The sequence below is a fragment of the Fringilla coelebs genome (assembly GCF_963513975.1).
Source record: "Fringilla coelebs genome assembly, chromosome: 1".
In the NCBI taxonomy this organism is placed as follows: Eukaryota; Metazoa; Chordata; class Aves; order Passeriformes; family Fringillidae; genus Fringilla; species Fringilla coelebs.
Genome location: NC_140028.1, coordinates 101813753 through 101837147, shown reverse-complemented (window position 1 = coordinate 101837147; position 23395 = coordinate 101813753). Strand labels below are relative to the sequence as shown.

At 38.0% G+C, this 23395-nt stretch overlaps 1 protein-coding gene across 1 annotated transcript in view; it reads left to right on the top strand.

Annotated features, from left to right (window-relative positions):
- Positions 1–22583, top strand: part of POU6F2 (POU class 6 homeobox 2) — a gene marked incomplete at its 5' end in the record, with an annotated part of 309184 nt that extends 286601 nt beyond the window's left edge. Inside the window, 3 exons of the mRNA XM_084212470.1 lie at positions 9566–9734; positions 18065–18233; positions 21418–22583. Of these exons, the coding sequence (XP_084068596.1) occupies positions 9566–9734; positions 18065–18233; positions 21418–21922 (843 nt within the window). The 3' untranslated portion in view covers positions 21923–22583. The remainder of the gene's footprint in view (positions 1–9565; positions 9735–18064; positions 18234–21417) is intronic.
- Positions 22584–23395: the final 812 nt, after the last annotated feature.

Genomic DNA, 23395 nt, shown 5'->3' with positions numbered 1-23395 from the left:
GTCAAAGAAAATTTTGTCATGCATTTCAGTGGGAGCACAAAATATGCATGAGAGTTAGATTCCTCATAGGAATAATGGTGATGGACAGTGAAAAACAATTGAGCTAGTACTATACAAACTGTTGTATCATTTGGAAAGCAAATAGACTTGCTCAAAGTTTAAGGAGATCCTGGGTTTATTTTTTTGCCTGGGCAGAGATTTAGACTAACTGTAGTGTTTGGCCAATGATAGCATATTAAGTCATGAGGTTTAAAATATCATTTTCAAAAGAACTAAGTGAGTGCTTCAAATCAGAGGGCTCAGCAGGAATTCAAAATATTTTTGAAAATGGTGTCACACAGTATTTGGTGTCTTCTAACTTGATGAAGGAAGCTTCAGCAGGGGGAAAGATTACAACACAAGTTTGGGGAAAGTTTTTAGCATGTCTTGAAGGAAAAAAATGCAGGAAATAAATAATGTAGTAAAAATGTTCCAGTTACAGATAGTCCTAGTTTAGCTTTCAACTTGTCACTTCCTTGGAATCTTAAGAGCTGAAGGAGAAAAAGAGCAATACTGAGTTACAGCTTGTTAGCTGAGTCACAATAATTGAACCTTTGTAAACTGTTCCATTTGCTAAGTAATGCATGCTAGTACTTACTTTTTCCCTGATGACTGAAGACTTAAATGCCTCAGATATTGTTAGTCAGCTTTACTTAGGTAGACTATATGTGTTATTTATTCATACAACTTTTTCAGACTTGACAGACTAAAACCTGAATGTCTCCTAATGGAAATGAGTTCATAGAATACATACATGCAGTGTAAAGCAGTGCTTCTTTTTCTGTACTGTGAATAGGTGTTTTCAATGTACACAAGCAAGTCTGATGTAGTCCTGTTTTTCCTGTATTTAAGTATAAATAGATGGTTTTGATTTATGTTTTTTAAACTACCCAGAGTAGGCATTGTTCCTCTTCATATTACACCAAGTAGGTAAAACTTCAGATATTTTACTATTTTCCAACATTTTGCTAATCTAAGGAGCACCAAGAATTCTCTTAGAAATTGCAACAGTTTTCTAAAGCAGGCAGGTGTTTGCACTCCTGTTTTATTCAGTATCCTTTTTATCTCTGTTCTTAAACAAGGGGTTTTTTGCCTTTAATAATTTTTGCTTAGCCATTTCCACACTCTTCAAGATTTTTTGATCAGAACAGAATGCCATGGTCACAGGGAGAATGCATCCTTGTTTTACATAACATGATATTATTTTCAGCATTATTTTCTTTCATTATCTCAGTACAGCCTAACATCCTGCTTTTTTCTATCTCTGTTCATGGAACAGTTTTACTTAATAAGCAGATGTAGCCGTCATTATATATCTTTGCTTCCCTGATTATTATCATGTGTATCACTAAAAGGTTCCTTTTGATGTGAATCACTTTTCACTGATCCACTACCTGTCAAAATGCTCCCCTGGCATGCTCCAAACAGGATTTGTAAGTTCTTCATGATATTCTGTACTAACTGAAGAAATTATTGTGTTCTTCCTGCAGATGCCCCTTTACCATTATTCACCATATTTTCTTGCTGGCTGCTAAAATATTTCAAAAATTTGGTATAAATCCATTGTTTTCTACTTGTAGTCTTTTTTCTTGAAAAAGAAATAATAAAATTATTCTCTGATTTTATGTTTCTTGCTTTATAAGCTCTTCATGTCCCATAATAGAAGACTACCTTGTAACTTTAACTTCTGCACTTCCTCCATGCTTCTCAAGAGGAATTTTGTCAAAATATGGGTTGCATGGCTAAGGGCGCATTGGTTTTGAGAAAAGATGAATTTGTTGTTAAAATTTCTTTGGACTGTCATTCATTATCAGATTTGAGAAATTTGTTTCAGGGTGTTCTTTCATATCCCTAACAACACAACCTTGACACCAGCACAGGTGAACTTGAACCATGAACTGCAGTCTTATAAAATTTAGGAAAGTGTGCGCCTTGCTTAACTTAGTCATAGAGGAGTTAGGTACCTGGTGTAAGCTAGTTAACGGGATTTCCTGTGTAGACATAGACAAGGAGACATATGCATGTCCAGTGGGAAACTCAAGATACCAAAATAGAAAAGTTTTTTGATGGATTGAATCTCTAATAGGTATCTTAACATATTCATTGTTACCATTGACATGAGAGAGGGCTAGGGTAGCTCTTTGAGGATTTTCCAATGATTCTACGGTGAGCAAAATTGACTGAGAAAAATCCAGCTGCCAATGATCACTGGGGTTCAAACACATTCTTGTTTATGAATTTCCTAAACAGCTTTCCTAATAATTGGTGTTTTCATAACTATTTTCTTTCCCATACAGAAGCAACTTCTGGACATTCTCTTGTTCTCTGGTGTACCACATAATGCGGGTTCCCGTCTCACTTTTGCCTGGCTCTTTCTTTCTACATTAAAAAATCATTAAATCAGGACTTTAGTCCTAGTTGTCCTCAGTCGTGTAGTATCTACAATGCCTGATAGAATTTTTCATACTTCATCATGTCTTAGAGTACGACCAGCTTTGGGCTTCTGCCGATTCCAACACAGTAAAATGAGCTACTAGGTAGCATTTTCCTACATTTTCAGTTCCCCATCTTTGTTGTCATTGGCTATCATGCTCCACATTACCTGTTGAAAAGACATAGATGCCTCTCAGACGGGTCTGTGGTGATTCTTGTACATCTGCTTGCCAAATTTCCCGTTAGATATTCCCTTTCTGCAGTCTCAACCTGCCACAAACACCCTACCATCCTGTTATCACAACTCCATGCAATCCCTTGTTATTCACTCCCATTTAAATCTAACCAGCTCTCAATCATTTCCTCTCTGCAATGCTCCTATAGCTTTGATGCTGTCTTGTTTTATGAAAAATGCACTCTTTTTTCTCTGTTTCAATATAGTCACTAAACTGTGTTGTCTCAATCTGACTTTGTTTTTCTTTTGCTTCTTATATGACTTTCAGTGATGAGGGTGACAATTTTTCTTGCTTCATTCTCTTTTCCTTTACCATCAACATTGCATAATTCTATTTCATCTGTGGATAAATAGCTAGAATTTTGAAAGTCAAGATTACTAGACTACTTACTACTACAAGGGACTACATCAGACTTTCCATGCCATGGCATGACATTGACTTGTAGCTTCCATCTTTTCCTGACCAGTTTTCTTTGTGGCATCAGCACTTGTAGGAGAAGGATATCTCAAAAACAGTTGATATAACTGCACCAAACCATTTGGAACAGGATGATGTCGCTACATTAGCTGTCATTCTAAGCAACTGAGGCACAGAAAGCATGCAGTGCTGTTCACTGTAGGAATATGAGGGTTACCTTTGGGTTATGCACTTGCACATTTAAAACAGTTATTATAATACTATTGTAATATTTACATTATTAATTAATATTATTAAGTGATAAGTAATTTATAATTAGTGATTAAACTATTGTCAATAATATTGTTGTTATATTGACATTATATCCTTCCTGATAGGGGTAAAAAAATTACCTATGCACCTGATTTGCAAAATTAAATCTTCTACAGAAGCACAGCTATATTCCCAAACTCACTTAACAAGTTGAAAGACCCTCAATTACAGTGTGCTTTGAAAGTAGTTGTGATTCAATAGAAAGGCTTTGAAAGAACTTCAGCTGAAGTTCATGGTGTCAAAGTCCTGCCCCCAGTTATGTCCACAGCAGTCTTCATTTTGGGCAGAGTGTGTATGCAGCCAGTGTGAACCTAAGGATATTTTCTATATTAGTTTCCAAATCTAGCTATTCTGTCAGTCTAAGCAGTGTGTACAAACACCTTTTATACTATATGTACTATACTATATTGTACTATACTGGGAGAGAGGATCTTATTAGGTATCAAATATCTTTCATATTCAGATTCATATGTGCAGTTACTTGAATTTATTTGAGTAACCTAAATGAAGGTGAGGGGGTACAGTATTTGTGACATACTCTGGCACAGTTGACTATGAAAGGGATTTGGCATGAAGGATGAGGATATGTGTGTTAGCTTCTTCTTTCCAATTGCTGGAAGATTTAAGGAAACACCTTTGAAGCCCATGCCTGCTCATGCAGTATGAGTAGGTTTAAAACCAGACTTCATCTGCCATCGTGCTCCTGAATCATGCAGTGTCCTCAGCATGCCATTACTCTTTCTCAAAATCGAATGTATTTTAGGAAATGTATACAGAGCAGAGGACTCCATTTGCAAGAGAAATAGAATCATGAAACACTTAAACTACGACTACTACTGTAAGGCATTATCATGCAATTTCAAAGTGTATGGGAATGTCTTTTTATATCAAGATACTTATTTTTCAGACCTTCCATGGACTTTAGTTTTTACAAGAGCTAATGCCCATATTTCCGAGGATGAACTAGCTGACATCAGAAAAAACTGAAAATCTTTAACATGAAGGGGATTGCTTAAGACGCATTTCTTGCTCTTTGTACGTCTCCTTTTAGTTTCATCTCTTCTGCCCTTTTTGTTACATTTAGTCTATTTCACCTCTGTCTTCTCTAATTTGTTTTGTTTCTTCATCTCTCAAATTTCCTTTTCACTGAATCATAGAAAAATAGCACTGGAAAGGACCTGAAGAGGTCATGTAGTTTGTCTCCTCCCACTCGGCAGGATCCGTTGTCCCTATATAATCAGTTGTCCCTATATAATATAATATAATATAATATAACATTTGACAGATGTTTGTCTAGCTTGTTCTTAAAAATCTTCAGTGATGGAGGTTCCCTGACATCCCTAGGCAACCTAGGCACCTCTCCTTAGCACTCTAAAGGTCTTCCTGATGCCTGACCCTAGCTTCCCTTACTGCAATTTAAGTTTGTTATTTTCTTCTCCTTTCCATTAAGTCCATATTTCGCCCTTCCTGTTTGTCCAGACTCTGTAAAACCAAGCAGCAGCTCTGTTATGATACAGGGATATATTCTGTCAAAAATTTTCTAGATTTCCACTTAGTTTCTTTCTCTTTTCTTATTTTATGCTAACTACCTTGTTACCCTATCACTTCTATGAAGCTTTCTGGATGCAGAGAAAACATCCCTGATCTCATAAGGCTTTTGACACAGAACTCCAGTCAACCATCCCAGGCATAGGGATACCCTCCATGTGTAATTTAAGAACAAAATTCAGTCTTACAAACCTAACTAATTCTTTAGCTTTGCATTTATCAGTCAGTACTACCTTCACTGTTGAAGGCAGTGTTGACAGCAATCTGTAAAGCTTGTGTAAAAGAAATACAAATAAGGCCCTTTGCAGTTTTCAGTTTATTGTGATAAAGTATTATGATGCACTTTTCCCTTCTCATATTCACTTCATCCCTCTAGCTGTAGTGTGCATACGCATATTCCTGCCAGATACGGATCACAGTTCCATACAGGCATCATTCTGGCATGTCTGCTCTATCCACTTACAAAGAATGGCCCTTACAGAAACTCCTTCTCTAATTTCTGTGTCTCCTTCTGTCTTTGGATGGAAAATGCACAACAGTCATAAACATAATTCATATCATACATATGTGTCCAAAATTGAGAAAAGTCAGCTATTGCAAGTACAAATTGATTCTGTCATCTAGAATCTAATTCATAATCTAATCGTTGCCTCTCCTTAAGGCTATTTCTGGAGTGGAAATTATAGTGGATGAAAACAGAGAGTATTTTATTGCAATTTCATGCCATAGATAACAATCATTGTTTTGTAAGCAGGACATTTACAGCTTAACATCATCTGCTGTAAAGCAGAGGGTATGCTGGAAATTATGTAGAGAGTTAAAGATGGAATCCTCCCTCAGTCTTTGGTTAGGTCTTAAGGTTATTCTTCAGCCTCTTCAACCCCATTGCTCACTTCTCCCTCACAAGCAGTGAGTTAGAAAACAACCTCTAAATATCCCTTATATATTGCTGTTACCTTACCTATGGTTACTGTGAATCCAAACTTCACTAGCCATATTCCTTTATGCCCAGCTAAATTATGATAATTTCTTATATTTGTTTAAATATTTCTGGACCTTCAACAATAAAGTTGCCAAGATTCTGGGTATTCCAGTTACTTTAAAAATATATGGATAGTACAAAACATGTGCAGACTCAAACACTTTCTAGACTCAACCATCATATTGTGCATGTGCTACATAGTGACTCTGACTTTGTGCATGCCTTGCATGCAGAGCTGAAAAAATGCATAGTGCCCTCTCATTCTAGAGCTTCCTGGAGGCTTCAGTTTTACTGTGCAAGTGCTCAGTAGTTAACTGTTCAGTGACTGTATGTTGTAACATAGCTGGAAAATGTTGGATTTGCTTTCTCCTTGAGAAATACTGATGGGAAATGGTGTAGAATCATAAAAAAATTATGGGTGGAAGGTCCAGGTTCAAAAGATTATCCAGTCCAACCTGTTATTCTCAGGTAGAGTAGCTATTCCAGTTTTTAGTTAATTTGGCTTAACCACTGTCATAGAAACCCACAAATTCCACCAGAAATCTATGCCAGTGTTTCACTGCCACGTTAGATAGCTTTTCCCAAAACCTAATTTGAACCTTCCAGATAACTAGGCCCATTATAAAATGAATAAAGGACAGAATAATTATGTCATCTTTTCATTAGCTATGCCAGTATTCACAGCAGGCATCATACCCCCCTTGGTCTTCCCTCCTTCAGATTATTCGTGACCAGTTTATTGCAGGTGCCTTCATAAGCCTCAGTTAACTCCCAGGACTTCAGCCATTGTAATTATTTCACTCTAGTTGGTCCAGATTTTAAAGCAGTCTAGCACCTAGCTGTGGACATGGCATCCTCCTCTGCAGAGCTCTTTCCAGGGCTCAGTAGAAAAGATGCATTTCACATGCGCTGCAGACATCGCTCCCACTAACTTGGCTTGGTATGGGAAGTGCCTTTACTTCACTTTTGCAGCACTGCAGGTTTGCCAGCAGTATGTTCAAAGCACAGAAACATTTTGATTCCTAATCCTTTAATCTAGCCTGTCAAAATTTCCTCCCAGCATGTGAGCCGCATGTAAGTTTAGTAAAGGAATTCTCTGCTCCATCATCCAGGTCATTAAGAAAATACTGAGTAGTGTAGAATGAGGACAGGCTTCTGTGAAGCACCATGCATGCACACTTTTTTCCACAGATACTTCAGCCTCCAGTTTTGCTTTCCAAATACTTTGGCATTCATTCTGCAGCAATTTCACCTAAACTACGCTTCCTTAGATTATAAAGAATGTCACATGAGGGAGTTTCAAGACACTTGTAAAGTCAAACCACCTACTGCTTTTTCCCTGTCCACAAGGCCAATTACCCTGTCTTAGAGGGAGATCAGATTGGTTTGACACAGTTTGTTTCTAGCAATCCAGGTTGTCTGTAGCTACCTTGTTTTCTTGCAAGTGCTTACAATTTGTTTGATTATTTTCTTCAGTACTTTTCTATGGTTGAAGTTTAGTTGACTGGACTATAATTTTGCAGATCTTTCTCTTTAAAGATAGCTGCTGCATTTGTTCTTGCATCCTCACAGATAAGCACTAACATCTTTTAGACTGTTCCACATAGTGTGAAAGTGTCTAACTCATCTAAATACAGTACTTATCTTCCCTTGTCTGCCCTGAAATCTTTAGTTTTGCCAGAGATTCCCTCAGACAACAGACCCAGACACCAAACACCTGCCTGTTTCTGAAAGCTGCAGTCTGGATGTGATGTGGATATAATGCATGGGCAGGCAGTCCACTTCTTCAGTGTTCAAAAGAGGCCAGCCCTTCTAGTGGGATGTTTCCCTAAGACATTATAAAAGTACTATCTGAGGTGGGAGTTCTCTGTAGATAAAATCCAGTTGTTAGAGAATTTTTTCAGGTGCTCACTCCTTGCATGAGTCTGAAAATTGGAAGCCTTTTAATCAGCTTCTCAACTGTTACCCCTTGATAAAGTACCAGTTATATTTTTTTAAATGTACTTGAGAAAAAAAATCCTAGATATAACAAAATGCTTTTTTTATCAATCCAACCCTAAAACTGGACAGATAAATAATTATACTTAATAATATAAATTATAAGTATAAAATGATTAAACTTATGAAATATAGTATAAAATAATTATACTTAATTATAGAACTTTAATATTTATTAAAGGTTAAATCAAAGTTTCTTCCTTCATTTTCTGTTATATTATTTCATGTAGAAGGTAGAAAAAGAAGTTGCATTTTTTTCCATTCTTAACAGACTCTAACAGGAATATTGTCATTAAAAGAGTTCATATATATTCCACAGAAAATGTCATCTTGAATGTGAACAGATACCTTTATCTACAGTTTTATACAATTTGTTGTCTCCTTAGCATCAGACATTTCTGTGTGTGCTGGGAGGATAATACATCTAATTTGAGTGTTACTAATGAATGTAGCTCCTTTTCTAAAGTCATTTTTTCAGTTAGATATCAAAAGAGAAAACCTCATACTCCTTAGCATTCAAGAAATAGATTTTAATTACTGACTTCAAGCAAGGCCACATAGGCCTTTATCTTTTCCCTTGTAGAAAATGCAGATAACAGCTGCAGTGAAGTGAAGCCTTTTTAGAATATTTTTATGATCTTTTTTGATCAATATCAAGAATAACATAAAATAAAGGTATAATAAGTAGCAGTCACTAGAGTGTATCAGACCTCTATTACAGTATTCTTATGCTCTGAAAAGACTGTACTGGGCTACTAGAATCCAATTCAAAACTGTAAAGTCCATTGTGTGCCTTTATTTTGTACAGAGACTGCCCTACGAATTTTCTGAGAGTTTTATGTGAAAATCAGTACCAGAGAATGTTCCTAGATTTCAATGCCACATGAAGGCATATTATAGGCAGAATGGATTGATGGTTCTTTCCATTCCCCTAGTAAACAAACAAAGACTACACTCTTGTAATATTTGTTTTAAAAATTTAGAAAGTCAATTCATGTATCATTTGCATCTACCATACTTAGTAGACTTTTCACATGCATCTTACTGGATACAATCTTGATGTGGATGGAACTCAGAAGTTTTTGTGTGTGTTTTAGTCAAAGACAACTTATCTGTTCCCATGACTTTTGTTTGTTTGCCAGGGATCATGTCATAAAACAAATCACTGATTCCTGTAGGAAAGGGATTTTGGCTCAGTTTATATCCTCTTCCCCATTCCTATTTTTCTTGGCCCTGGTCCTGCAATATGAAAGGACCTCTGTGAAACAATCCTGATTTCTATGAGAATCCATGTAGGGAATAAAAGTTTGGCTTCATGAGTCAGAAAACAGGTAAGGATATGTATTGAATAAATCAGATTCCTGCTGTAAATGTTATAGGTCTCTTATCACCCATTACAAAAAAAGTATTTACCTTCTAATGAGACGATATTCTAAACAGCTCAGTTTGCTCCTGCAACATTGTCACCTGAATAAAGCCCATGGTGTTTAATGCTCCTATGTGATTTGTTCCCCAGAAGCAGATGGGTGAGGTGTTGCATTGCAAGTTTTCTATTATTGCTTCACTTTCTAAATACCTATTTTTACATTTTAACATGTAGCTCCATCAGCCTTCCCAGACGCAAGCGGGACATGCAGCTTCACAATCCAATCTCCTGCATTTGGCTCACAGTCAAGCATCTATGTCTCAAAGCCCAGTGCGTCAGGCTTCCTCTTCTTCCTCCTCATCCTCCTCCTCTTCAGCTTTGAGTGTTGGCCAGTTAGTCAGCAGTAAGTATTACTCCCTGGCTCTCCTTAATTCTCCCTTCTGTTTGTTCTCCTCGCTGCTGAGTTTTCCAATCTACTTTCCCTCCTTTGTTTTCTTCAAATATAGTAGATTGCATATCGCAAAATAGCTGACTTTCACCAGTGAGAACTACTAAGTGTTATCATGGATGGGGCTTAAGGTAAACATGCCTTGAGAAATTTAATCAGTGTTGAAAATGGTCATAAAAATGGTAGCAGCCATTAATTGACTCATGAGGACAATGGTTATAACAGAAATGTAGTTTATGTTTTTTGGAAGTTAGAAGTTTTTGAATCAGTTAATATAATGAAATACATTTCTTGGAATTTGGTTGCCAAACAAGTACTCCTACTTTTGGTTAAGCTGCTTGTTTCTTTGCTTAGTTGATATAACAAACCATTTTACAAACCCTAAGACTGCACAAATCCAGAGTGAGAGATTTTCTTGCCGGAAAAAGCTTGCAGCACTTAAACAAGAATGAACTGGAACACACTGGGGAGAAGGGAGAAGCACACTGCAGTGAAATAACTGAGTTCCAGTGTTAGAATTATAACAGCTGACCTGAACAGCACTTTATTCCACATTGCACAGTTGAGAGTCTTTGCTATTACCTTATCAGCATTAACTTGGTCTTTACATAGCAAAAACCACAGGTTGACAGTATACATAAGAAGCTCTAACAGTTTTTACACATCTGCAAAAATCTAATTGATTTGTATGATCTTGTTCTATGATACTCCATGTACATATTCTAGGTAATCAAACACTTCAAACACTATCACTTATGCCATATTGGTAGTGAAAAATATGTGACTGATACAAGCTTGTGAAGGGCTTGGAGAAACTGTCATGCAAAAGAAGATGTGAAAAAAATCTTGGTTAGGTTATTTCAGAGATCATTTACATGGGGAAATTACTAGTAGAGCTATAGGGGTAAAATTATGCTGATGTAACTCCCAGTGGTAATGCTTTTGTTCTGGAATGAAAATATCTGCATATAGATACAGATAAAATTATAATGCTATTGCACTGTCACTAGTAAATTTTCTCATGTGGACATGCTTGTAGAAGGAAGACAAAGAAGAGGGTTTACATTACAAATACCTAAAATTTACCTCTAGTCCATGTGGGCAAATTGAGTAAAATAGCTGGTGCAGAGTAAGTTATTTTTCAATAGCTAGTCTAGAATACCTCCTCTTTTGGACATTTTTATTTAAAATAAATGCAACATGGAAGAAGCCCTTTAAAGATTACAGGATAAATCCATCCAAAGTTAGAAAATACTTGAAAAATAGCTGTTTGTTCAATAGTATGGAATTCCTCTTAGAACATGTATTTCATTATAACAATACATTGTTACAATTAAAATCATGCAATCATGATTTTTTTTCTCATCCTTCTTTCAGTGCATTCCCAGTGGAATTGTCCTAGGGATGTATCAGAATTACTAACACAACAGGTGGGCTGCTGTCCCAGGGTTTACATGATTCACTGATCTGTTCCCAAGTTTGCATAACATTTGAGGAAGGAAGCTATAGAGGAGTGAAGGATGGTCTCACCTGAGGCAATAGAGGACTGACAAGCTGAAGCCTTCTGTCTGCTATGTAATTCCAGTGCAAGGCAGGCAAATCACTTAAAAGAAATTTTTCACAAGTGCTCCCTCAATATCCAGCTTGAGACTCCGGACTTTAATTTACAGAAGAACCCGATACTCATAGTTGCAATTTTAAGTGCACTTTCATAGTGGAACTGTATCAAGAACCATTTACAGACAGTCTAAAAAATCATTTCCTACTTGACCTAAACTGGGTACCCAAAACTGCTTCTTCTCTTAATATCTGTCCACTTCTCTGTGAATGAGAAGGGAAAGACCCTCATCTTGTAGAAACACAAGAAAATAAATTAAGATTTTAAAGAAACCAGAAGAGCTCAAGAGGAGATGTCTTTAGTGAAGAGCTTTAATAGAGGTCTGGGGCCACACACTGAACAAGTAAAAAGGCAATTCATCCATCAGTTCGTCTGTAATGAAGGACAGTTCATCCTGTGTGCTGAACGAGGCACATGAAATAGAACTGATAATCCAGGGCTCAAAGACTATGGTACACTGTGTTGTGGGCTGCTGTAACTCCAGCATTTTGTAACTTCTGAGTGTTAATTTGTGCAGCTCTAAGGATATTCTTTTAGCTTCATTTTTTGCATGGATAAATTTCAAGGTTGTTTCAAAAGCAGAATAGTAACATAAATCAGTCATATGGTGAGATGATCTTTATGTTTGTAGTTGGAAATAGGAGATGTGTTGAATGGATGGAAAAGCTGATAGTTCTGTCATCATCTTGTTGGTTCAGCTCTGAAGTGACTATGCTGTGCTTATGGATTTGGCTGAGAGTAGAGTATGAGGCACAGGAATATCAATTTGGGCACAACTGGGAGATGCATTAATGAACATAGAACTTTTACTTGATCTTCTCAGGCTTGACTCCGTCCACTACTTGTCTTGTTCTAGTCCTGTTAATTCTTCCCACTGTTCTCCACACAATCTACTCTCCCTTTGCCTCCATGCTTTTGTTCTTCTAGTCTTCTCCCTGCAGTCCTTTCCTCACAGTCCATCATTACCCATCTTCTCTTCCCATTTCATTTCCCACTCAGTCACTGCCTCCAGTCCATATCTGTACCCTTTTACCAACCTTTTTACTCGGTAGTTTCTGTCCTCCTTTATGTTGTTTTATCGCTAGTGCCACCTCTTTTTCCTTTTTTCCTTTCCTCTATCACAGTGAGTGGTACTCTGCACAGTCAGGCCCTCTCTCCTTCAGTCCAAATTCTAATCTCTGCTCTTTAATAGTCTTCAAGTCATTTTTTTTTCTTCTATCTTATCTTTTTCTTTGGCCTCAAGGTTAATTTTTGCCCCCTCTGCATCCAAATCCTGCTGATGCCACTCCCACCCTCCCTAGCAGCCATCAAAAGACTTTGAAAAGTGATCATAAAGAAGAGCATCAAGTCAGTCTCCATGTCTTTATTGTGGTCCTATTAAAAAGAGCCACAGGAATAGGAAACTTTTCATACAATGAGACTGATTGTTGAAGGAGTTGCACTTGGAAGTTAACTCAAATTTTTCAAAAGAAAGTGTTATTGATAGAGATCTCCTGGACAAAATTCCACGTTAAACATAAATAAAAAACTTGCGGAGCTGTTTTGAGTTTATGCTTCCAGCTTCAATCAATCTCTGCTGTTCAAGATTAACAGAAGGAATAGCGTTAGGGGCAGATCAACTCATTTCTGCCATTTACATAGTAACCTTACACAGTTAGAAGCAAACCAGTCATCTCAATTATCCCTAAAGGCTGTCCAGCGTACTCCTGAGAGCATGTAGCCACCACAAACTGGAGCTAGCCTAAGCCTGCTTGAGCTGCCACATCAGGGATGGTGTTGCCAGGCACAAGAGAGCTACCTACTGTATTCTAGTATAACATGGAAAGAGCCTACAAGAAAGAGGAATATATGGTCAGTTCAGTAAGGAAAGATCAAACTATCTGTGTAATGGAAGATGAAAAATCAGATGGGATCCATTATAGCTTTTCCTTCACAGTGATAAATACTGTTTGGACAAATAGTATTAAATGACCTTCATGAGTTTGAAAACTGTTTCATGTGACTGGAAAGCCATTAATACAAAACCGTGGCTGTGCAGGAGAATGTAGATAGAAAGTCATCCTTGTTTCACTTCTTTACAGAATCTGCTCAGTTTCCAGATGCAGATCACTGAAGGGCAGAAGCACCTCTCTCTGTCAAGCCTGTGACCTTCTTAGACTCCCAGCTCTCACACTGGCTGCAGAGCTTGTATGAAAGGCCTACAGTTGAAATGCAGTGTCTGAAAATCTCTTTAGGATCTTTTAGTGGGATGAGACAGGTAATGGGTAGGTGTTTCTGAGAGAAGTCCTTACGCATGAGGGCAGCAAGAAACAACTTGTGGTGTCATACATCTGTGATTCTTTATTCCTCCCGAGGTAGGAATATTGCTCTCTTTTCCTAATTCCTTACGAAACTGTAGCAGACATGTGGCAGATGTCCTGGAGCTGAGTACCTTGGCCGAGGTTTGCTGCATTCCAGAAATAGTTGCTAAATATAGCAAAGTTCATGTAAAACTAGTCACATTTAGCCACTTGTTCAGTTAATCAAATTGCATAGAGCATCCAAACTTCAGCAAATAATTATTTGGAGCAAGCTTCTGCACACTGGCTGCAAAGAGAGTAACTCTTTCACAAGACGTTGCTTCATATCAGAAATTATTGAAGTACAAGGAGAAATTCATAAGAACTCTATTAACTGTAGTGTTCCATGTTCCTTGGGTTTATTACTTTTACTTTTCATTCTAGTAATATTTTCTATATGATTGTACTTTTTTTCTTTAACATGTTTCTTAATTTCAAAGAAGTTTTCTTACCTTTTGTTTTTAGTTTCTCTTTCTTTTTTTATTTCTTTTCCCTTTTTTTCCTTTTATGTTGTCTTCTTTATAGATTTTCCCTTTTCTCTCATCATCACCCCTTCATCCCTAACCAGCAAGAAGTGATAATTATTTTGGAGACAAAGCATAACAGTTATTTCCCAATAAAAAAATATTTTAAAATAAGTTCTGTCTAAGCAAGGACTGCAAGATTCATCTCTACTCTTCCTGTCCCTTCTGTATGATTTCTTTGTATTGTCTAATCCTATTTGTAGTCTCTTTTATCTTCTTTATTTTCTCTTCATTCAATTCTACATCTTTATTCCTCCCTTTTTTCCATTTCATTTTCCTCTTCTGAAATGCATCCCTCTGCTCATTTCTTGAACTTTTCCACCATATGTTCTCTTTGTGGAAATCACTGGTTTCCCCTTGTGCTCTGAGATTTGTGTCTCCATGAAGTTCCTTACTTCCTCCCAAATTCATTTTACTGTCATCTGTTACTGTGAAATTAAAATGCCTCCCATAAACAAATTATTATTCTTTTTTTTTCCCTGAGCTCCACTCCATTTTCCATTGTCAATGTTTTGTCCTGCCTTTTTTATCCAATTTATTTTCCATTGGACCTCCTCAGCCAGCTATTTCTCCTCCTCTCTGACTGGGGAAATCATCCCCCTGTAATTCCTCCCGCGGCAGAACTCTGTGCAACAGAAATTTGGTTTCTCCTTAAGGGTGCACTGATTTCTCTGTAGCAGCTCTTTCCCCTAACTATTAAAATCACAGCATATTTTCACTCAACAGCAAACTCACACAGGATTTTCAGAAGAATTCAGAGGTGGGAGAAGTATTCCCTTCAGTTGGAAAAAACAGATTTCTATGCAGTAGAGCCTGTGAATTTAATTTCTTCCATACTGCTCATCTATCTTCCCCATCCACCAGGATGGCTGGTGGAATTTTAGCTGTCTTCCTTTTTGTTATATGCAACCATATCCTCTGAAATGGTCCAAGACAACCCTGTGACCTTTCTCTGGCACCCAGTAGTTTCATAGGCAGCCAGTGTTTTCTCAGGCAATAATGTAAACATGGGAGTCTTGAAGTCCATTACCGTAGATCCCAAACACTCAATGGGTTTGGCATTCTCTATTTTCCTGTTGTCACTGGGCAGCCTTCCCTGGGATATCCACTTAATTGAAAAAGAGCCAGTTTATTTACTGTCTTCAATAAGCTACTCTTCCTAAAATGTGAAGGGTGCTATATATTCAACTGTTTCTGTTCAAGCACAGAACTTGTTAAAACAAAGTCCATAATCTCTTTGAATATGTTTATGAATATGCAGATTTAGACCACACAGTCTAAGACTGTATTGATGACATTTTAATGCAATAGTGTAAAACAGACAAATGATGGTGCCAATAGAATGGTCTTCATAGCACTACTTGTGTTTTAGGGAGGTGACAGAAGACAAGATCTGTGGATTTCAAAGGGCTTTGAATCACACCCAAAGTAGAAGTGGTTCCAATTTCACACAAATGCTATTTTCCCTAGAGTTCAAGATAAAAGTGTTTCAGTCCATCTGTTAGTACTTTCCTGTCGCCAAAGATGCTATGAAAGAATGAAGCCTTTTTCTCAACAGATATTCTACTGTATACTATATTCTACTCCCATATTACTGAAGGGCATCACAGATTTTTTCTCATCTCAAGGAGAGCTCAGACCAATATTACCCTCATCCAAGTGCCGCAGGCAGGAACAGTCTTTCCATGATTCTCACTGTTGCAACAATGCCAGGTCATTCTAGATCCAGCAGAACTTGGCAGAATTTCTCTATAATTTCTCTACAGTTAGTTTTCTTTCTTCCCTTTTTATTCCTAACAGGAGTTGGGGAGGATTACAGGTGCCATAGTTTGCTACTTTGGAAGTTCTCTGGCAACACCTGAATTGTCCTTTGTTACATTCCTAACAGCCTTAGTCAGAGCCCTTAAATTAACAGAAGGAAACAGGTGAGGAAAGTCACCATTTTAGTGTACTTTGCTCAGGGGAGTTTTTGAGGCCAGTATCATTTATGATATTTAGTATTAAAAAGTCAGATGAGTCTGCAGCTCCATTCTGTGTCTCTGAAATTCAGAACTGATATACTAGACAGACGATATGGTGCAAGCAGGAAAATTGCATGCTTCTGAAGACAATTATATTGTAAACTTCAGTGGCCACTGTCACAGCATTTACTCCAAAATCAAACAGTATGCACCCTAGCCTTGTACCGAGTGAGTGCTTGGGTGTGCAGGTGACCACTAGTACAGCAGTGAGAACAGCAGAGATGATTTTGAGTGTGGAGTATCGTTGAAACAAGGTTCAGCCCATGTGCATCTTTATCTGTATGCATAGTTCATGTGGTCCCTGGTTGCATACACAAGAATTTTAAAAATATTTTTGCCATTTGTGCTTCTTACACTCAAGGAACAGAGCAAATTTATATATCAGAAAACCCTTTTCCCTCTGTCTATTATTGGATGAAAGGATTTTTTCATAGGATGTTTCCATCACTAGGAAATTTTACACCAGGTTTATAAAACCCTGAAAATAAAAGCGTTGCTACTGTAATGCTGATAAGCCCTCACTAGAGCCATACTAGCAGGAGCCATTCTCATAAAAGGTTCAGAATGGTAATGTAGTCTAGCACTGTCCTTGGACAACTGCTTGCATTTACAGAAATTGAGGGGTTATTGTGCTGCAAACTTTTCACCTCGGAGTCTGAGGAATGAGGTGAAGAACAATAGAGATGTCTCACTGGGAGAATGGCTTCACTACATGCAGGATTGCACAACACTTTGAAATCTTCTACCATCCCAGTCCCATGCTGTCTCTGACTTGGCAAACACTTTCATTTAGTCAGGGATCAGTAGCTTGGGAGGGGGTGGGGGGTGGAAGTTCCATTCTCCAGCTGTTGTGTCATTTCCCTTGATAAGTCCTAAATTGACCGAGTTATCCAGCTCCAAAGGAGCTTTTCTGTGGTAGACATGCTTTATTATGTGCCCTTTCGGGGACAAAGGCTTCTGTGTCAGTAAACTGCTATAGAAAGGAAGGACAGATTTATTCTCACAGCATCATAAGCATTATCTTCTGAGGGGCTAATGTAAAAGGGAAAAAACTGTGCAGCATTACCATCCAAAACCAGTGTTGCTGCTCCTTGATTATCAACCTGATGGGAGGCAGAAAAAAAAGCTTGAAAGGCTGCTTCTCAGAAGGGCATATTTTAAAAGGCAGTTATTAAATTAGGGAGGTTTTAAAGGCAGAATTTTTTTAGGCTTGTTCATTTGCTGGGTTATTTTGGACATTCATGTGGCAGTTTAGGTTGGGTATTGTGTAAAAGGGAAGAAATAGTTGTGAATCTCCTCATTTGGCATCAACTTTAGATAAAGTACAAAGACTTGATTTCAAGTTTAAAATCCAAGCAGCTCATATATATATATAGCCCTCCCCACAGACTGGAAATAAATTTATTAACACCAACCATCGTGCTATGTGATAAAAAAGGAAAACAGGGAACATGACTTCTCAATCCAGAGAAGACTTTGCAAGGCATAAATGGCAGCAAGGAGCCCAGGCACACCCTCCCTCAAAGGTGAGCTGGCCTTTGTCAGGAGTTCAGTAAAGGCATATCTTCGCAAATCTTCCACCTGCAGACAACTGCAGCCCAGTCAGCATCTTAGCAATCTGAACACACCCGACAAGGCAAGTCTGTTTCTCTTTGGGGAGGAAGAGAAAGGGGTCAGTATTAAAAAAATTGAACTTGAAAGTTTTGGCAATGAAAATGGCTGTAAGCCTGTCCCACTGATATGTGATGCAAAGAACTGACATGATTTAAAAATATCTCAACAGATCCTCAGACAGCCAGTGGAGAAGTGGATGGGGTAAATCTGGAAGAAATACGAGAATTTGCCAAAGCTTTCAAAATCCGGCGCCTATCCCTTGGCCTGACACAGACTCAAGTTGGCCAAGCCCTGAGCGCCACTGAAGGCCCAGCCTATAGCCAGTCTGCCATCTGCAGGTAACAAGTTACATCATAGCTCCTCTTCTTTCTTTGTCCTTAAAAATGATCCAGCTTATTGTGAGGAGCATGTTTGTGTTTGAGTCTCGTCACTTTAGAGTGTATTATTTAGCCTGATATTTAAATGTTGTTATCTGACGTATAAATTGTTCTTATTGTGTATCTTTAGAGTGATTTTGGGCTCTTTGTTTTCCCTCATTCTAAACAAGTGAGAAACAATGTTCCTGGCATAGAGACTTAATTCCATAGATGAGTTGGAGATCCTGCTGATGCTCGATAAGCGCCAGCTGACCCTCTTCATACTGTGCCATTTTCTACAGATAGGGTTACTGAACAAATATTTCATGGCTGCATCCCTGCTAAGTTAAACCTGTATTACTGTGGTTAGCACTTCACATAGAGGATGTTAATGATGATTTACCTAGGCAACACAGAAGGGGAAAAAATAGCTTTCCTGCTATCTTGCAAACCAGCAGCTATTCATCTTTTATCACCCAAATGTTTACTGAAAAAAAACAGACAAACCCATGTATGCAAAGCAAAAGCAGAAATCTGTCCTGATCATAAGAAATAATAATACAGTCTTGACAGAGTTAAAGTAGAAGCAAACACCTTATATGCATGTATGTCTATTACAGTAACCCTATGTTTATGCATGAGGTAACAAACACACTTAGGTAACAGCTTTTTCCTCTTGGGCAATGCCTTATAGTCCTCCATCAGTGAAAGCCAAGAAACCAACTCTAAGCTCATTTAAGTGGATTTTGTTCTTGGTGATCCATGAAATGCTCTGTCTTTTTATCTGCTCTTTATACTTTTAATGTATTCCCCATAGAATGGAAGTGTACTTTTCCTGCAGTTAAAGACTAAGGTTATAAATAACATCAGTATGGGGTAGTGTGCTTGCAGCTCACATTTTGCTCAATGATTTTCCATAAAACCCATTGATTGTTGTTAAATACAAAAAGCTCCATAGGATCCTCTCACTTCTATGGTCTCCCCTACTGTTTTTTCTTATAAGATACCTCCCTGTTGAAAATAACCTTTATTCAGTCTATACAAGGATACTACTGCTGGGAAGTTTGTTTCAAGACTTGTATGTCCTTATACCAAACATGTCCTGCAGTAACAACACTAACAAACAATACCAATGATATGAATGCTATTGCTAAGGATTAATTTTGATTTTGTTGTTTTGGGTTTTTTATTTCTTTGTGATCAGTTGGTAAAGAATGCCTAAAATTGGTGGAGTTTTTAGCAACAGGAAATTTTTTGTAGCCTTAAGTTGCTGTTTATCCTCGTATACTTTAAAGGAACACATTGCTGTTTCTTTTACTTTTGCCTAGTTTACTGTCTTCTGTCTTCTCATTTTCTCCACCTACCTGACACTTTGAGAAAGCACTGGGGATGGTGAGACCTTTTACAGAGGGCTCCTTGGAGGAGCAGGTTGCTCAGAACATGAGATTGGGTGCAAGAGCTTGTCCCAGATACTTGCAAGATTACAGGTTTTTTAAGTTTTCTTTGCCCGCCTCAGATGGACACTGTTTTGGGGTGTAATTACATACTATGACTGTGCATTTTTCATTAAGCTGCTTCAGTGGCACCGTGTGTTCCTCAGAAATAGTAGATTTCACTTTTTTTTTCAGTTGTAACAAAGGAGTTTCAGTATGAACTCCAGGTCAGTGGAAGGGGCAATAAGGCAAGCAGCTTGAACAACCAGCTAGCAGAGAAAAGTAGAATCTCCTGGTGGCCTATGCAGGTCATATGAGCAATAAAGCACCTTGATATGGTCTGCATGCAAATAGCAGCATTTTCTTTAATTTAAGACAATGCATTCTAAAATATATCCTTCAGCTTGAAATGTCACTGGACACCAAGGAATGACACCTTGCAGTCAACACCACATTAAGAAGTAGGCACCAGTTACAAAGGCTGTGGAGTATTGTAATCTGAAATTATTCTTTGTCTTATTCTTTGTTTGTGAGAAGTGCTTTGTTTCATGCTGGAATATTTTTTGCTGCCTCCACATGCTGAATGGAGGCACTAAAAATGTCCAGCTCCAGCCACCAAGTTTCTTGGCATAAAGGGCACTGGGCTCTCATCTCCAGAGCACTCTGTGGTGACTGCTGGTGGTGGTGCTTCAGCACCACCTGGGCTGGAGAGCACAGCAGCAAAGTCCAGAAATTGTTGCCTTTCTGCAGCATTAAATACCTCAACGTGCAGAGTGGACAGAGCAAAATGGGAAAATACAAATGGATGGCACCAATGAATTTGGGTTAAGACTTTTTTAATAGCAAAAGAGGATAAACTCAGTAAATGAAAGAAAAATACTTATAGGGCTTGAAATGTGAACTCTGCTCTTCTGCTTGTTTTTGAAAGGATTAAAGCTTTGTGTGGCTGCTTTTCCAGATGTTTCATAATACTTGTAAAATCTGGTTTGGCAAAAGGCTTTTGATGGCAAAATGATATATAGAAGACCTCATTTACAGGAAATGATATCATTCTGGTACAGTTTGCAGAAATCCCACAATAAACTCAGCTTGGTGCCACAGCATATTAGTGGACTGTTATGCTGGGTTTCATCTGGAAAACATGAGTCTGTCTTTGCACGTTGTGGGGACAGAAAGATAATTGCAAAGTGTCCAGCTGTTTCAGCTGAACACCACCGTGGCTATGGGAATTTTTTTTCCAACACAGAAAAGGGATATAGCATTAACTTGCAAACAGTGAAAATTGCTGAAAAATGGAAAGGCAACCTGATATTCAGAGACAAGTATTTGCCATTGGTTTTTATTATTAAAGCTGTGGTGTTTGGATAACATGGGATGGGAGAGATAACAAAAGGATTAAGCACAAAGACAAGATGTTAACTGCAATGCCTTTGATATCATTTCCTGTAATTAGACTTAGTCTCAAGGGTTTTGAAGGTCATCAGAAATATGAAAATGTGATTCTTAACCTGTATTATTTAGTGTACTTAGAATTTTGTTGTAGTGCTCATTTTGTCTTAGCTTAAATCTCTAGCTATATATATATATATCCATATCTATGTATAGATATACCTATCTGACAGTTTTCATAATCTACTGTAAATTACCTCTGCCAGTCAGTTAGTCAGGCAGGCAGGAAGTCCCACCCTGGCAGAGCATCAGTGTAAGACTCTTCTTTCTCAATTTTCCCTCAGACACACCATCCTGAGAAGCCACTTTTTCCTACCACAGGAAGCCCAAGAGAACACTATAGCTAGCAGTCTGACAGCCAAACTGAACCCTGGCCTTTTGTATCCTGCCAGGTTTGAAAAGCTGGACATCACCCCTAAAAGTGCCCAGAAGATAAAGCCGGTGCTTGAGCGGTGGATGGCTGAGGCTGAGGCCCGCCATCGAGCAGGGATGCAGAACCTTACCGAGTTTATTGGGAGCGAACCATCCAAAAAGCGCAAGAGGCGCACCTCATTCACGCCACAAGCCCTTGAAATCTTGAATGCCCACTTTGAGAAGAACACGCATCCCTCTGGGCAGGAAATGACAGAGATTGCAGAGAAACTGAACTATGACCGGGAAGTAGTTAGAGTTTGGTTCTGCAATAAGAGGCAAGCACTGAAGAACACAATTAAACGTTTGAAACAACACGAGCCTGCAACGGCAGTTCCTATGGAGCCTTTAACAGACTCTCTGGAAGAAAACTCCTAAAAGCAAAGCAAAAAAAAGCCAAATCACACAGAAAAAAAAAAAAAACCCACACCAACTGAAACGTGTCCATTTGAACTCTGTGAAAATACCTATTCATCACCCTTGTAAGTAAAAGACTGAGAAAACTGCAAGAAGGACAGAACAGTTTATAAATGTCCATGGGTTTTCCTATTAAAAAAAAAAAAACTTTAAACAAAAAAAATACACAACACTTAGAGTGTGTGTGGTAGAATTAGTTCCCAAAAAACCGAAAAAAGCCAGTTTTTTTAAATGGACTTAAAGTAAACCAAATAACTGCTTAATTTTTTCTGTATATTATGAAAATATTAACACATTTTAAGGAAAAACAAAACAAACAGCAACAAAAAAAAAAAAAAAAGAAAGAAAAAAAGAAAAAAAACTTTTATCTGTTTAAAAGAGAATACAAGCCTGCCACCTGGAGGAGTGATTGTAGCCTTTCAGGTATCAAGTGCTAATTCACTACGAAATCTATTAACCAAAGTCAGAAACATGGCATTGCAAACTAGATTGTTAGTCTACTCTTTTATGAGTGTAAAATTGTGTTACAAATTTTTACATTTGTATTTTGCAAAGAGGAATACAGGATTAATTTCTTCCATCCTTGTTTGTACCCCCTGCAGGTGTGTACAAAGCCGTTCCGTAGTAGTCACCTCACTTTCTTTTCTTTTAGTCAACAGTTTTGCAATCTCCTAATGTTTGGGTGCCAAAAATAAGTACTTTTTAATGTGATTTGTGGGGTTTGGTATTTCTCTTCTAAGGGTGTATGTCTTGCTTTGCATTTCTTTTTCTGTTTTGTTTTTTTTTCCTGATTCTATTTGCTGCCTCCTCCCTTCCAGCTCATTCCCCACCCCTTCCCCAAACCCCCCAAACCCAGTACTGTTTGAAGAATTTTAAAAAGAAAAGTGAAATCTGAACACTTTTATATGCTGGAATGCAATGAAGACAAAGAAAGATTAGGATTATATCTGATGGACTTTCAACCCCACAGTGAACATTGTGCTTTTTGTTGAATGTGTAGCTTGAGATTTCTCTGTCCTTTGGCCGTGAACCTGGAGAGGTTACCAAAACTCATTTTGTAGTATAAATATAAACTGCACACTTGGTACAGTACTGCATCTATATTATGGTTCCATTTGAAGCAATTTCTCTCCAAAGCCTGCTAGCCAAAGAAATTTCTTGAGGTTCTGATGAAAACTAATGGACAGGCTGAGAAGTGATGAGGATGTTTTGATCATTACATCACTATGGACAATTTTGATGGTAGTGTTTTGTTCCTTCTGGCTTTTTTTAATGCCATATTGATGCTTGCCCTGTTGACTTCTTTAGTAGGAGGATGTGCTTCTGCAGGTGTTTGCTGTGGCCACCGGGTAGACTAAGCAATTGGGGCATAGAGAAAAACACTGAATGTCTCTTGATAATGTAAGGTAGGTCACCTGCAATATGGTGCAGGTG